The 14436-nt window shown below is 59.6% G+C and overlaps 1 protein-coding gene across 17 annotated transcripts in view; it reads left to right on the top strand.

The window, feature by feature from the left end:
* MYO18A (myosin XVIIIA) overlaps positions 1-14436 on the top strand; it is a 169915-nt gene that overhangs the window by 46574 nt on the left and 108905 nt on the right. For 6 of the 17 annotated variants that reach the window (XM_075120810.1, XM_075120808.1, XM_075120809.1 and 3 more), the window contains exon 1: positions 4811-4937. The exons of 9 other annotated variants lie outside the window; for them this stretch is intronic. Coding sequence is in view for 1 of the 8 variants with exons in the window: in XM_075120813.1 (XP_074976914.1) it covers positions 7248-7250 (3 nt within the window). In the remaining 7 variants the exon portion in view is untranslated. Of the gene's footprint in view, positions 1-4643; positions 4663-4810; positions 4938-7139; positions 7251-14436 lie in introns of those variants that run through there. 2 more of the 17 variants (XM_075120812.1, XM_075120813.1) reach the window with 2 other exon arrangements.

The following is a 14436-nucleotide window of genomic DNA, read 5'->3' as shown; positions in this document are numbered from 1 at the left end:
AGAGCTGAAGGGTTGGAGAACAAAGGAATCAGGTGACCACCTGGCCCGGGAAAGGAACAAAGCCCAGAGGAGGAGGGGCTGGAGGGAGTTTCAGTTTGGGGCTGGCTGGGACATGGAGTGAAGTGCAGACGTGGTTGTCTGGCTCACTACCCCCCAAAATGGACCCAGCTGAGGGGTCCCGTTCTCTGCACCTGCAAGCTCTGTGTTAGACCATGTTCCTGTCGTCTAATAAACCTTCTGTTTTACTGGCTGGCTGAGAGTCACGTCTGACTGCGAAGTTGGGGTGCAGGACCCTCTGGCTTCCCCAGGAGCCCCGCCTGAGCGGACTCGCTGTGGGAAGCGCACGGAGGGGCAGAGGATGCTGAATGCTCCGAGGTCAGACCCAGGAAGGTGGAAGCTGTGTGAGCTGTGTGTCCTGAAGACAGGCTGCTCACAGAAAGGCGACTGCCCCAGAGTCCTGACTGGCTTCATGGGGAGCAGTTCCAGAGCATCGCCCAGGGACTCCGTGACAGCAGGTACCCCAGTGAGCCAGGCTCGGGGACACCAGTGTTTGGCACCTCGAGACCCAGAAGTATGTGTGAATCCATAAGGTAATGCCATAGTGTGAAAGACACTGGCCTTGCGTGCTGGACTTTCTTCCTTAGTGTGTCTCTCTGGTGGTGACGCTCGCACAGGCTCTGATCACTGCCCCCTAGGCTGAGCAATTAGAGGACCCTGTGGTTAAAATCTAGCTCTGTCACTGGCAGAGCTGCAGCCAGGGGAAGCTTTTTAAGACGGAACCTAGCGTGGCTGCTTGGAGCAGACTCTTCCCCTGAGGCTGGAGCAGACACACAGAGGGTAATCCCTTCCCTGAGTCGCTGGCTGCCCCTGCTCTCCAGGAACTCTGGCTGCCAGCAGAGCAAGCAACCACCTGGGGAGCATGGCTGCATTTCTGCTGCTCCCCCTGCCAAGAGGCATGGCTCAGAGAGGTTGTGTCCTCAGACCTGGCCAATGAGAGGGAAGCGGTCCCCATCCCTTCCCCAGCCGCTGGGTTCCAGGCCGAGTTGCAGAAAGATCCCTCCTTGCGGAAGCTCAGGGACCTGGCCGACCTTGGTGTGGTACGGACCATGAGGAGAGGTTGCCAGGAGAGGTTCCTGTGGGAGAAGGGGTTCCTATACCGAGAATGGGCTCCCACAAGGGAAGTAGAGTCCTGTGGGATCAGGAGGCAGCTGGTGGTCCCCCAGAAGTATCGCCGCAAGCTCCTGTCCCTGGCCCATGACATCCCCCTCGCAGGGCACCAGGGAATCCGGCGCACCCGGCAGAGGTTGCTACAGAACTTTTACTGGCCCGGGGTCTTTACCACGGTCCGGCAGTATTGCCGAACCTGTGACCCCTGTCAGAGGGTGGGGAAGGCCCGGGACAAGGGGAAAGCGGCTTTGAGACCTTTGCCCATCATAGAGGAGCCTTTCCAGAAGGTGGCCATGGACATCGTGGGGCCTCTCAGCAAGACGACCCGGTCTGGGAAGAAATACATTCTGGTGGTGGTAGATTTTGCCACCCGCTACCCTGAGGCAGTGCCCTTAGCTTCCATTGAAGCAGACACCGTGGCCGATGCGCTCCTGACCATTTTCAGCCGAGTGGGGTTCCCCAAGGAAGTCTTGACAGACCAAGGCTCCAACTTCAGGTCGGCCCTGCTCTGGTGCTTGTGGGAGAAATGTGGGGTCCGGCACGACTGGGCCTCAGCTTATCACCCCCAGTCCAACGGGCTGGTGGAGAGGTTTAACGGGACGCTAAAGACGATGCTGAAAACCTTTATGAACCAGCACCCGCAGGATTGGGACAAGTACTTGCCTCACCTGCTGTTCGCGTACAGGGAGGTGCCACAGGAGTCTACCGGATTTTCGCCTTTCGAACTGTTATATGGAAGGAGGGTGAGGGGCCCCCTGGACCTGATGAGAGACGAGTGGGAGGGGAAGGCCACTCCCGATGGAGAGTCAGTGGTGGAGTATGTCCTGATCTTCCGAGAGAGACTGGCTGAACTCATGGGCCTGGCCAGGGAGAATCTGGCCAGAGCCCAGAAGAAGCAGAAGGTCTGGTATGACCGCATGGCGCGGGCCCGCACCTACGCCACCGGGGATCCGGTGATGGTTCTCATCCCAGTGAGAAAGAACAAACTACAGGCCGCCTGGGAGGGCCCTTTCAAGGTCGTCAAGCAGCTCAATGAGGTAAACTATGTGGTGGAGCTGTCGAACCGGGCGCACCACCGCCGGGTGTACCATGTGAATATGATGAAGCCATATTAGGTCAGGGGGGTGCTGCATCCGTACCGACAGCTGTTTTCCAACCAGCCTGGACGCACTAATCTGACTGTCCACCGGGTGCAGACAGGGTCGCACCCGCCGATAAGATGCTCCCCCTTCCGAGTCACAGGGAAAACTGCTCAGGACCTGGAAAGAGAGGTCAGGGACATCTGGCTTTGGGGGTGATCCAGCCATCTGCCAGCCCTTGGGCCTCGCCGGTGGTGCTGGTCCCCAAAAAGGATGGGTCGGTCCGGTTCTGTGTGGACTATCGGAAGCTCAATGCCATCACTGTATCTGATGCCTACCCCATGCCCAGGCCGGACGAGCTCCTAGACAAGCTGGGAGGAGCTCGGTACCTCACCACCATGGACCTTACAAAGGGCTACTGGCAAGTGCCGCTGGATGCAGATGCCCGACTGAAATCGGCCTTTATCACCCCTCTGGGGCTCTATGAGTTCCTGACCCTGCCTTTCGGCCTCAAGGGAGCGCCGGCCACCTTCCAGCGCCTGGTGGATCAGCTCCTGAGGGGGATGGAGAGTTTTGCCGTGGCGTATATTGATGACATCTGTGTCTTTAGCCAGACCTGGGAGGACCACGTGTCCCAGGTTAGACAAGTGCTGGACCGACTCCAGGGGGCTGGGCTGACCATAAAAGCGGAGAAGTGCAAGGTGGGGATGGCGGAAGTATCTTACCTGGGCCATCGGGTGGGGAGCGGCCGCCTAAAGCCGGAACCAGCCAAGGTGGAGGTGATCAGAGACTGGCCCGCTCCCCACACCAAAAAGCAGGCCCAAGCCTTTATTGGGATGGCAGGATACTACCGAAGATTTGTGCCCCACTTTAGCGCCATAGCCACCCCCATCACCGAGCTATGCAAGAAGGGGAAGCCAGACAAGGTGGTCTGGACCGAGCAGTGCCAGGAGGCTTTCCGGGCGCTGAAGGAGGCTCTGGTCAGTGGCCCAGTCCTGGCAAACCCAGACTTTGACAAGCCCTTTGTGGTGTTCACCGACGCCTCCGACACGGGACTGGGGGCAGTGTTAATGCAGGAGGATGAAAAGGGGGAGAGACACCCCATCGTGTACCTGAGCAAGAAGTTGCTACCCTGGGAGCAACACTGCGCGGCCATCGAGAAGGAGTGCCTGGCCATGGTGTGGGCCCTCAAGAAACTAGAGCCCTATCTCTTCGGGCAACACTTCACCGTCTACACCGACCACTCTCCCCTGACCTGGCTGCACCAGATGAAAGGAGCCAACGCCAAGCTCCTGAGATGGAGCCTGCTCCTGCAGGAGTATGACATGGACGTGGTTCATGTGAAGGGAAGTGCCAACCTGATAGCGGATGCGCTGTCCCGGAGAGGGGGCCCCGAACTTCCCCAGATCACTGGTCACAGTGACCCCGCTCAGTTCAGTCTCGAAGGGGGGAGAGATGTGACGATGTGACTCAGCAGGGAGGGGGGAGTGTTGACCTGGGAATGTGCCCTGGGGATGGGAGACCTGAGAGCCTGTCACCTGAGCCGGGAGGGGGAGGGGGAGGTGACACCTCTGCCCAGGAATGTGAACAGAGGCTGCAGCAGGGAACCTGCTGGGTGAGTTTAGTTGGCAGTTTGGGGCTGGGTGGAGGAACACAGGGAACCCCAGGGCTGGGGTCTAAGCTCCCTGCTCCCCCAGAAGGACGTGATTGAGGGGTCCTGGGTGTACCCACAAGCTCTGTTGTGGACTGTGTTCCTGTTGTCCAATAAACCTTCTGTTTTACTGGCTGGCTGAGAGTCTCAGTGGATCCCAGGAAGAGGGGTGCAGGGCCTGGACTCCCCCACACTCCGTGACACCCTGTTTCCTGCCTGCTGCCCGGAGTGGTTATTTGTGCTCCATGTACACTCCCTATCGCCCAGGCGTTAGTCAGCCAGTGTCGGGCCAGGCTCCTCCCTTTGCTGCTTGTGGAAGAGCTGCAGTTACTTCTTCCGTCTAGCACCCTCCCATGACACAGGCCTGGAGCAGGGTGCAGCGCTGGAATGGGAACAGCATGTGGAAACCAGTGGGGCTGTCCCCCCCGAGCCATAGAGGTCTCAGCTCAGGAGGGCTCTGGCCCCTCTCGTGTGGGGGTTATCTTTCCCGTGTTCATGCAGCTTTCCTGTAACACGAGCCTGTGTCCCAAGGCTCCCTGACCACAGCTGCTGTTCTGCAGGGCCAGGTGCAGTGCCCCGTCCTGTTTCCCCTGGGTAGCTGGCAGTGTGGCGGGTGAGGTGCTCCCCTTGGAGGAGGGTTTCCTTCCGCAGAGCTGCGTTAGCAGCCCGGCTGCCAGACGCCCACATCGCTTCCTCTCCCTGCAGCGAGGCCCTTACCCCGGTGGTGCAGCTCTTCCCATGTGTGCATGCAAAGGCCAGGCAAAGGCGAGTGGGGAGCGGGGGCGGGGGCTGGCGACAGGGAGCAGGGCAGGCTTGCGCTCTGCCTTGCATTCTTTGGCTATTTTTAGGGTGGCCGTATCAGGCCAGCTGTCCCTGTGCCTCTGGCTGCAGCGCTGGGGAACTGACACTTGGCTTACCTATCGCCTTACGCTAGCTCTCTTCGCAGCGGACGCCCTGCCCGGCTGCCTGCTTGGCCCTCTCCTCTCAGGCGCTGCCAGGGCCCCAGCCCCACCTCGCTGGTAAGGTAGAAGGTTCTCCAGGTAAGGGCTCTTTCCCCTCACATGAGTGCCTAGAACGGGCCCAGAGCTCAGAGGTGGAGCACGCTTGGCTCTCATGGTGCCCGGCGGGGCCAGCAGGCCACCATTTTAAGGCTGGCCTATTTTTAGATGCTGCCCAGGGTGTATTGGAGACGTGCTGATGTTTCCCAGTCATTTGCCCTGCCGTGGCTCAGTCTAACGGGCATCCAGGCTTTGCAGGTGCCCTTGGGGAAGTCCGCAACATGTGGGCGAGGTGTGATTTCCCTTGTGGCCTGCTGAGAGTGCGGCCGGCTCCTGCCTGCTGCGTGGCGAGTGCGATCCCCGGAGGAGAGCCCTGGTTAACCGTCCTGGGGACTCCAGATGTTAGCAAGTCTGTGTTAGAGAACCCTGCATGGTGTGTTTGTTAACGCTGGCACCTTAGCAAACCCTTTGGAGCTGGGAGGGCTGCTGGGACAGCCTCTTGGGTGCTTCCCAGTGGCATTGCAGTGCCCCCCAGTGCTCCGGGGAAGGCTCCTATCTGGTCGCGCGGGTGGGAAGGTATGGTCCATTGAGCTTGCTCAGCCTTGGCACTGGCCTGCATTGTATGGAGGGGGTAGCCGGAGATTTCTGCTTCCAGGCCCTGCCCTTGAGATGTGCTGGCTGGCAGATTTATTTCTCTAAGCCCCTTTATTTGTCAGCGGTGCTGCTCTGGAGCAGCTTTCCAGGGCCGGAAAGGGCTCTAGTGCAGGCAGGTGTGGGGAGGAGTCAGACCCCTGGAATGTGCGCAGTTAAAAGGGCTATCTCCTAATTCCTGGGCTGCGAGGATGCAGGCTGAGCCAGACTCTGCTGCTCCTCTGGGCAGGGCCTGTGATGGCAATGCCTTGGGCTGCCTTGGCACCGCCAGTGCATGAGGCTGCATTGGCTGGGAGATGAGTACAACTGCTCCCACAGCAGGGATTTCCCTGGCTTGGGGCGTTGCTGTGTGCCCACCACCATGGTGTCTGGGTGCCGGTGAGTTCGTTCTTGGGCGTCACTGAATTCCCCTCTGGATCTGCAGCGTTGGCTTAAGCTAGGGGTAAGCAGTTCTTTTGTCAAGGGCCAAATTTCTTGGTCAAGGTCCAGACTCCAGAGAAAATAATAAGAAATAATAATAATAAAAGTAAATAAAACGATTTTGCAGCCCGTTCAAAAGTGTCTGGAGGTCTGGCTTTGGCCCCCGGTCCACCTACTGACGACCCTAGCTTAAATCTTTGCTTGGGAAAGGACCAGCCTGGAGCCTTTTCCGCCCCTGTCAGGAGCAGTCTGGTGCCTGTGTGATCAGTCTCGTTACCGAGCAGACCCAGGGAGAACCGTTCGCTCGCTGTGTCCGGGGGAGCTAACCAGAGCACTCTGAGCACTGGCCCTGCCGATAGAATTCTGGCAAAGCAAAGTGGGACAGAATAAATAACGAAGTATAAATAACAGGAGAGGTAGGAGAACCGGAGACCAATTGAACGCAGGAGGATAAAAAGCAGCTTAGAGCAGCCAGTTTTCTGTGGAACAAGCTCTGGCATTGTAGAAAGCCTGTCAGCATCTCTGTGGCTTACGCTTTTGTTACCAAGGCGGGTGCATTAGCCGGGACCCCAGCCACACGTGCAGTGTAGGCTGTGCTCAGGGGCAGCAGCAGTACCTGCCTGCACGTAGCCCTGCCGCTGTGGGGCTGTGTGGGAATTGCTGCTGGCCAGGCCAAAGCTGTGGAGTGGTGCTGCCCAGCACCTTGCAGCACTGGCAGAAGGCTCACGGCAGCCACGTGCCAGCCAGGAGCTGGGCTGCAGCCTGCTGGCGTCACCGTCGCCTGCTGTGGCCCTTTCCTCCCTGCTGTCTGGGGTCGGTTGGGTAGTGAAGCTGGCGCATGCTGGTCTTGTGTGAGAGGGAGACCCCCTGGAGAAGTCAGTACTTGGCTGGGGCTGGCTCTGGGGAGAGGCTCTCCTCTGACATGGGGCTGGCCTCATACGGGGACTGTCTGACAGAGCCGGAAGCAGGAAACCAGAGAGATGCCTCTGCCTCCAAATTTGTGGTCAGAGTTTCGACAAGTGTATCGAGTTCAAATTCCTGGCAGGGGAGGGGAGGGGAGGCAGCAGCTCACTTCCCCAAAGGGATTCCCTCCCACAGCCTGATCTGAGCCCTGCGTACAAGGGTCTGGGCGGATCCTGCCTGCCACTGCCCTCACACAGTTGTTGCCCAGGGGCTGGGCGGTCCCCAAGCCACTCATTGCCCTGTTTGGGCTCACCGAAATGCCAGTGAGTGGTGGTTGGCAGCCAGCAACACTGACACGCAGTCAGCATCTCAGAATAAATGGTGAGTGCCATGGTAGGGGTCGGCTGGGGAAGGGAGGGATGCCCAGTGGGACGAGGTCCCTCCTCCTCAGAGTTTGCTAGCTCATGCCACAGGCTGGCTCACAGGGCTGCGGGGCATCTGTCATAGCTAGTCACCAGTCCAGATCCAGCAGTGACCAAAGGATATCGTCATCTGATGTCAGCTGCCCCCGGTGCGTCCCTTAGTGGGCCAAGTGCCCATGTCACCAGTGTCCAGGCAAGCTCATTGTAATGACCCCTTGTAGCTCTTCTTGGTAGAGGGGCGGGCAGGGACTGGTCCCCTCACTCCAGAGGCTTTGCTGCAGGGCAGGGCTGAGGCATGCTGGGGTGGGGTGGGGGGAGCTTGTCCTGCTGCTGTGCCTGTTTTCTGGCTGCACATCTCCAGAGCCGTCTGGCAGCCTCCCCAGCGCTATGTTCCCCTGGAGCGGGGAACCTGCTGGGCTTGCTGGGGAGGTGCAGAGCAGCCTGAGGCAGGGCCGGGGGGGCCGTTGTTGCTGTGGGGCCATTCCGTTCCGTTCACCCTGGCTGAGAATGAGCGAGAGTGCCTGTGAAATGCACTTTCCATGGGGATTTCAGTGCTATGTCAGCCCCGGCCCTAGAGAGCTTCGGCTGGGAAAGGCTCCTCCTGCAGGGATCTGGGGCAGGGCGGCATTTGGGTTTCAATGTATTTAAACCTCCCTCCCTGCCCACTCCCTGTTGAGCCCCCAAGTCACTCACAGACTCGCAGGGCGAGAGCCCTGTTCTGTTTCTTTGGGTCACAGTGGCCAGAGCGCAGCTCAGACAGGATCCTGTGGGGCTCACTGGATTTGTTGGGGGGTGCGATCTCCAGGACCTTCCTGTCTGCCTGCCCTTCCATGTCATGGGCAGGAGGGCGACTGTGTATCTCACAAGGGGTGCTGGAGGCAAGGCTGTTCTCTGAATCCACCGGGGGTAGCCAAGTGTAGCACGCTCCTGGGGGATGGGGCGAAGGCATCGCTGCCCAGCAGCATGCCCTCTGCTCTGCCTCACGCTCTCTCTCTCTCGAGTGGCTTGAGGCCTGAGGAGAGGGTATGGAACGACCGGAAAGCTTAATAAATCTGCTTGGTTTCTGCTTTTAAAAGTGGGGTGTGGGCAGCCTGCTGCTGCTAGAGGGTCCCTGGGGACCTGAGTGCAGGAGCTGGGAGCTCTGGCAGCTCAGCCGAAGGGATGGGTGGGTGATGAAATCCATTCTCCAGGGCAGGCTTGGGGCACTGGCGTTAAACAGGAGTTAACAGAGAGAGCAAACCCTTCAGAGGGGTAAACCTTTGAAAGTCCCTTTCCCTCATGGTGGCTGGAGTGTCCCCCTTTCGTCTCGCTAGTTCTGCACTTCTCCCAGGCTAGACGAGATCGGAACGCCTAAGGGACAAGTCAGCACCTCACCCGTCCCCCAGGCCTCCCAGAGAGCTGATTTCTGTAACGCCTGGCTCTAGCTGACTGGTCCCGTGATGATGGGCATCCAAGGACAGTTAGTGCCAATGGAGGCTGTGGCAGTTGCCAGGAGGCCGCTGTTTTCGGCTCACCAGGTTTCTGCTGGTGGAGAACTGCGGAGCTGTCACTTGTGCGCTCCCGCCATCCTGGGCTCCAGGCCTCGCTCGGCGCTCTAACAATTCCACCACATGTAAGTCCTTGCGCATCCCTACTGGAGCCCAGCACCTCCCATATCTTCATCCGTCAGGCAGGCTGGCTGAGCCTTTCAGGCTTCCATCCGCACCTGCAGTGCAGGTTGTGACGCAGCAGGGCGGGGGGAGTGTTGACCTGGGAATGTGGCGGGGGCGTTTCACTGGGGATGGGAGACCTGAGAGCCTGTCACCTGAGCCAGGAGGGGGACGGGGAGGTAACACCTCTGCCCTGCCCGGGAAGGTGGACAAAGGCTGCAGGAGGGAGCCTGCTGGGGGGGTTTAGTTTCCGTTTGGTGCTGGGTGGTGGAACACAGGGAACCCCAGGGCTGGGGTCTAAGCTCCCTGCTCCCCCAGAAGGACTTGACTGAGGGGTCCTGGGTGTACCCACAAGCTCTGTTTTAGACTGTGTTCCTATTGTCCAATAAACCTTCCATTTTACTGGCTGGCTGAGAGTCTCAGTGAATCCCTGGGAGAGGGGTGCAGGCCCCGGACTCCCCCACACTCTGTGACAATTGGTGGCAGAGGTGGGATCTACTGCACCCCGTGAACGGCGCTTCCTGCAGTAAGTGACTGGGGAACAGTAAGACGAAGGGGGATTGACGGGGACCAGGCATGCTGAAGATTCAGAGAGACGGTTCCAGGGGGCGGTTAACCCCTGGGAGTGTGTGTCACGGAGTGTGGGGGAGTCCAGGCCCTGCACCCCTCTTCCTGGGATCCACTGAGACTCTCAGCCAGCCAGTAAAACAGAAGGTTTATTGGACAACAGGAACACAGTCCACAACAGAGCTTGTGGGTACAACCAGGACCCCTCAATCACGTCCTTCTGGGGGAGCAGGGAGCTTAGACCCCAGCCCTGGGGTTCCCTGTGTTCCTCCCCCCAGCCTCCAAACTGCCAACTAACCCCACCCAGCAGGTTCCCTGCTGCAGCCTCTGTTCACATTCCTGGGCAGAGGTGTTACCTCCCCCTCCCCCTCCTGGCTCAGGTGACAGGCTCTCAGGTCTCCCATCCCCAGGGCACATTCCCAGGTCAACACTCCCCCCTCCCTGCTGAGTCACATCGTCACATCTCTCCCCCCTTCGAGACTGAACTGAGCGGGGTCACTGTGACCAGTGACCTGGGGAAGTTCGGGGCCCCCTCTCCGGGACAGCGCATCCGCTATCAGGTTGGCACTTCCCTTCACGTGGACCACGTCCATGTCGTAATCCTGCAGGAGCAGGCTCCATCTCAGGAGCTTGGCGTTGGCTCCTTTCATCTGGTGCAGCCAGGTCAGGGGCGAGTGGTCGGTGTACACGGTGAAGTGCCGCCCGAAGAGATAGGGCTCTAGTTTCTTGAGGGCCCACACCATGGCCAGGCACTCCTTCTCGATGGCCGCGTAGTGTTGCTCCCGGGGTAGCAACTTCTTGCTCAGGTACACGATGGGGTGTCTCTCCCCCTTTTCATCCTCCTGCATTAACACCGCCCCCAGTCCCGTGTCGGAGGCGTCGGTGAACACCACAAAGGGCTTGTCAAAGTCTGGGTTTGCCAGAACTGGGCCACTGACCAGAGCCTCCTTCAGCGCCCGGAAAGCCTCCTGGCACTGCTCGGTCCAGACCACCTTGTCTGGCTTCCCCTTCTTGCATAGCTCAGTGATGGGGGTGGCTATGGCGCTAAAGTGGGGCACAAATCTTCGGTAGTATCCTGCCATCCCAATAAAGGCTTGGACCTGCTTTTTGGTGTGGGGAGCGGGCCAGTCTCTGATCACCTCCACCTTGGCTGGTTCCGGCTTTAGGCGGCCGCTCCCCACCCGATGGCCCAGGTAAGACACTTCCGCCATCCCCACCTTGCACTTCTCCGCTTTTACAGTCAGCCCAGCCCCCTGGAGTCGGTCCAGCACTTGTCTAACCTGGGACACGTGGTCCTCCCAGGTCTGGCTAAAGACACAGATGTCATCAATATACGCCACGGCAAAACTCTCCATCCCCCTCAGGAGCTGGTCCACTAGGCGCTGGAAGGTGGCCGGCGCTCCCTTGAGGCCGAAAGGCAGGGTCAGGAACTCATAGAGCCCCAGAGGGGTGATAAAGGCCGATTTCAGCCGGGCATCTGCATCCAGCGGCACTTGCCAGTAGCCCTTTGTAAGGTCCATGGTGGTAAGGTACCGAGCTCCTCCCAGCTTGTCTAGGAGCTCATCAGGCCTGGGCATGGGGTAGGCATCAGATACTGTGATGGCATTGAGCTTCCGATAGTCCACACAGAACCGGACCGACCCATCCTTTTTGGGGACCAGCACCACCGGCGAGGCCCAAGGGCTGGCAGATGGCTGGATCACCCCCAAAGCCAGCATGTCCCGGACCTCTCTTTCCAGGTCCTGAGCAGTTTTCCCTGTGACTCGGAAGGGGGAGCATCTTATCGGCGGGTGCGACCCTGTCTGCACCCGGTGGACAGTCAGATTAGTGCGTCCAGGCTGGTTGGAAAACAGCTGTCGGTACGGATGCAGCACCTCCCTGACCTCAGCTTGCTGGGCAGGGGTTAGCTGATCCGAGAGGGGGATTGTTTCCAGGGGGGAACCAGCTCTGGTCCCAGGGAATAGATCTACTAAAGGGTCATCTCCCTGCTCTTCCCACTGTCCACACACGGCAAACACCACATTCCCCCTGGCATAATATGGCTTCATCATATTCACATGGTACACCCGGCGGTGGTGCGCCCGGTTCGACAGCTCTACCACATAGTTTACCTCATTGAGCTGCTTGACGACCTTGAAAGGGCCCTCCCAGGCGGCCTGTAGTTTGTTCTTTCTCACTGGGATGAGAACCATCACCGGATCCCCGGTGGCGTAGGCACGGGCCCTTGCCGTGCGGTCATACCAGACCTTCTGCTTCTTCTGGGCTCTGGCCAGATTCTCCCTGGCCAGGCCCATGAGTTCAGCAAGTCTCTCTCGGAAGATCAGGACATACTCCACCACTGACTCTCCATCGGGAGTGGCCTTCCCCTCCCACTCGTCTCTCATCAGGTCCAGGGGGCCCCTCACCCTCCTTCCATATAACAGTTCGAAAGGCGAAAATCCGGTAGACTCCTGTGGCACCTCCCTGTACGCGAACAGCAGGTGAGGTAAGTACTTGTCCCAATCCTGCGGGTGCTGGTTCATAAAGGTTTTCAGCATCATCTTTAGCGTCCCGTTAAACCTCTCCACCAGCCCGTTGGACTGGGGGTGATAAGCTGAGGCCCAGTCGTGCCGGACCCCACATTTCTCCCACAAGCACCGGAGCAGGGCCGACATGAAGTTGGAGCCTTGGTCTGTCAAGACTTCCTTGGGGAACCCCACTCGGCTGAAAATGGTCAGGAGCGCATCGGCCACGGTGTCTGCTTCAATGGAAGCTAAGGGCAGTGCCTCGGGGTAGCGGGTGGCAAAATCTACCACCACCAGAATGTATTTCTTCCCCGACCGGGTCGTCCTGCTGAGAGGCCCCACGATGTCCATGGCCACCTTCTGGAAAGGCTCCTCTATGATGGGCAAAGGTCTCAAAGCCGCTTTCCCCTTGTCCCGGGCCTTCCCCACCCTCTGACAGGGGTCACAGGATCGGCAATACTGCCGGACCGTGGTAAAGACCCCGGGCCAGTAAAAGTTCTGTAGCAACCTCTGCCGGGTGCGCCGGATTCCCTGGTGCCCTGCGAGGGGGATGTCATGGGCCAGGTACAGGAGCTTGCGGCGATACTTCTGGGGGACCACCAGCTGCCTCCTGACCCCACAGGACTCTACTTCCCTTGTGGGAGCCCATTCTCGGTATAGGAACCCCTTCTCCCACAGGAACCTCTCCTGGCAGCCTCTGCTCATGGTCCGTACCACCCTGAGGTCGGCCAGGTCCCTGAGCTTCCGCAAGGAGGGATCTTTCCTCAACTCGGCCTGGAACTCAGCGGCTGGGGAAGGGATGGGGACCGGTTCCCCCTCAGTGGCCAGGTCTGAGGCCTCAGCCTCTCTGAGCCGTGCCCCTCGGCCCTCCCTTCCCACCAGGGTAGGGTCCTGCGCCTCCGGTGCGGTACCCTCCCCGAGGTCAGGGAGCAGTGGCCCTCGCCGGCTCTGGCTACGGGTCACAACCAGGGCGGTCTGGGGCTTGCTTGGCCAGTCCTCTAGGTCTCCCCCCATCAAAACTTCAGTGGGCAAATGGTGGTGTACCCCCACATCCTTGTGGCCCTCCTTGGCCCCCCATTTCAGGTGTACCCTTGTCACGGGCACCTTAAATGGGGTCCCACCCACCCCTGTCAGGGTCAGGTAGGTGTTGGGCACCACCCGATCTGGGGCCACCACCTCGGGCCGGGCCAGCGTCACCTCCGCACCCGTATCCCAGTATCCATTGACCTTCCTCCCATCCACCTCCAGGGGAACAAGGCACTCTCTTCGGAGGGACAGCCCCGCGCCCACCCTGTAAACTGAGCGCCCTGAGTCCAGAGCCTCCAGCCCTCTGGTGGAGCTGGCCTGGGGTACTCTTCCCTCCGGGGCAGGTGGTAAACTGGCAGCCCCCCTTGCCTGAGTCGTCTGCCCCTCGTCCAGCTGGGTCCCTACCCAGTTAACCCTGGGTAGGTTGGGTCTGCTCAGTTTGTCCCTGAGCCCAGGGCACTGGGACCGTACGTGGCCTCTCTGGCCACAGTGATAGCAGCTCAGGTCACGTTGGTCCCCTCGAGCGGGTCGGAGGGGCCCGACGCCAGGCGTTCCCCTTGGGAGGGGGTTCTCCCTATTTCCCCGCTGGGAGGCCCCCTGGTGACTCTCTCTCTGCATCGGGGGGGGCCTGTTCTTTTGGGACTCCTCCCGGCTACCCCCTGACCGACTGTTCACAAACTCGTCGGCCAGCTGCCCTGCGTGCTGGGGGTTCTCGAGCTTTTTGTCCACCAACCACAGCCTCAGGTCGGAAGGGCACTGTTCATACAGCTGTTCCAGTACAATTAGGTCAAGCAGGTCCTCTTTAGCTCGGGCCCCCGCTGTCCACTTGCGGGCATACCCCTGCATCCGGTTGGCCAGTTGTAGGTAGGTGACCTCAGGCGTTTTACGCTGACTCCGGAACCTTCTCCGGTACATCTCGGGGGTCAGCCCAAACTCACGGAGCAGGGCCTGTTTGAACAGTTCATAGTCCCCTGCCTCCGGCCCTGTCATCCGGCTGTACACCTCCACGGCTTTGGGGTCCAGTAAGGGGGTGAGAAACTGGAGCCTGTCTGCAGGGTCAACCCTGTGCAGCTCACAGGCATTCTCAAAGGCCGTCAGGAAGCTATCTATGTCCTCCCCCTCCTTACGCTGGGCCAGGAAGCACTTATCAAAGTTCCTTGCAGTCTTGGGTCCCCCCTCACTCACCACAGCCGGGGCCCCACTGCTCTTCAGCCTGGCCAGCTCCAGTTCGTGCTGTCTTTGTTTCTCCTTCTCCTGGCGCTCCCTCTCCTTCTCCTGACGCTCCCTCTCCTTCTCCTGACGCTCCCTCTCCTTCTCCTGACGCTCCCTCTCCTTCTCCTGACGCTCATGTTGACGTTGTTTCTCCTTCTCCTCCTGCTCATGTTGACGTTGTTTCTCA

This window comes from Caretta caretta, chromosome 17, assembly GCF_965140235.1.
Source record: "Caretta caretta isolate rCarCar2 chromosome 17, rCarCar1.hap1, whole genome shotgun sequence".
Taxonomy (NCBI): domain Eukaryota; kingdom Metazoa; phylum Chordata; order Testudines; family Cheloniidae; genus Caretta; species Caretta caretta.
The sequence above is the reverse complement of the archived record's forward strand: the minus strand, read 5'-3'. Positions and strand labels throughout refer to the sequence as shown.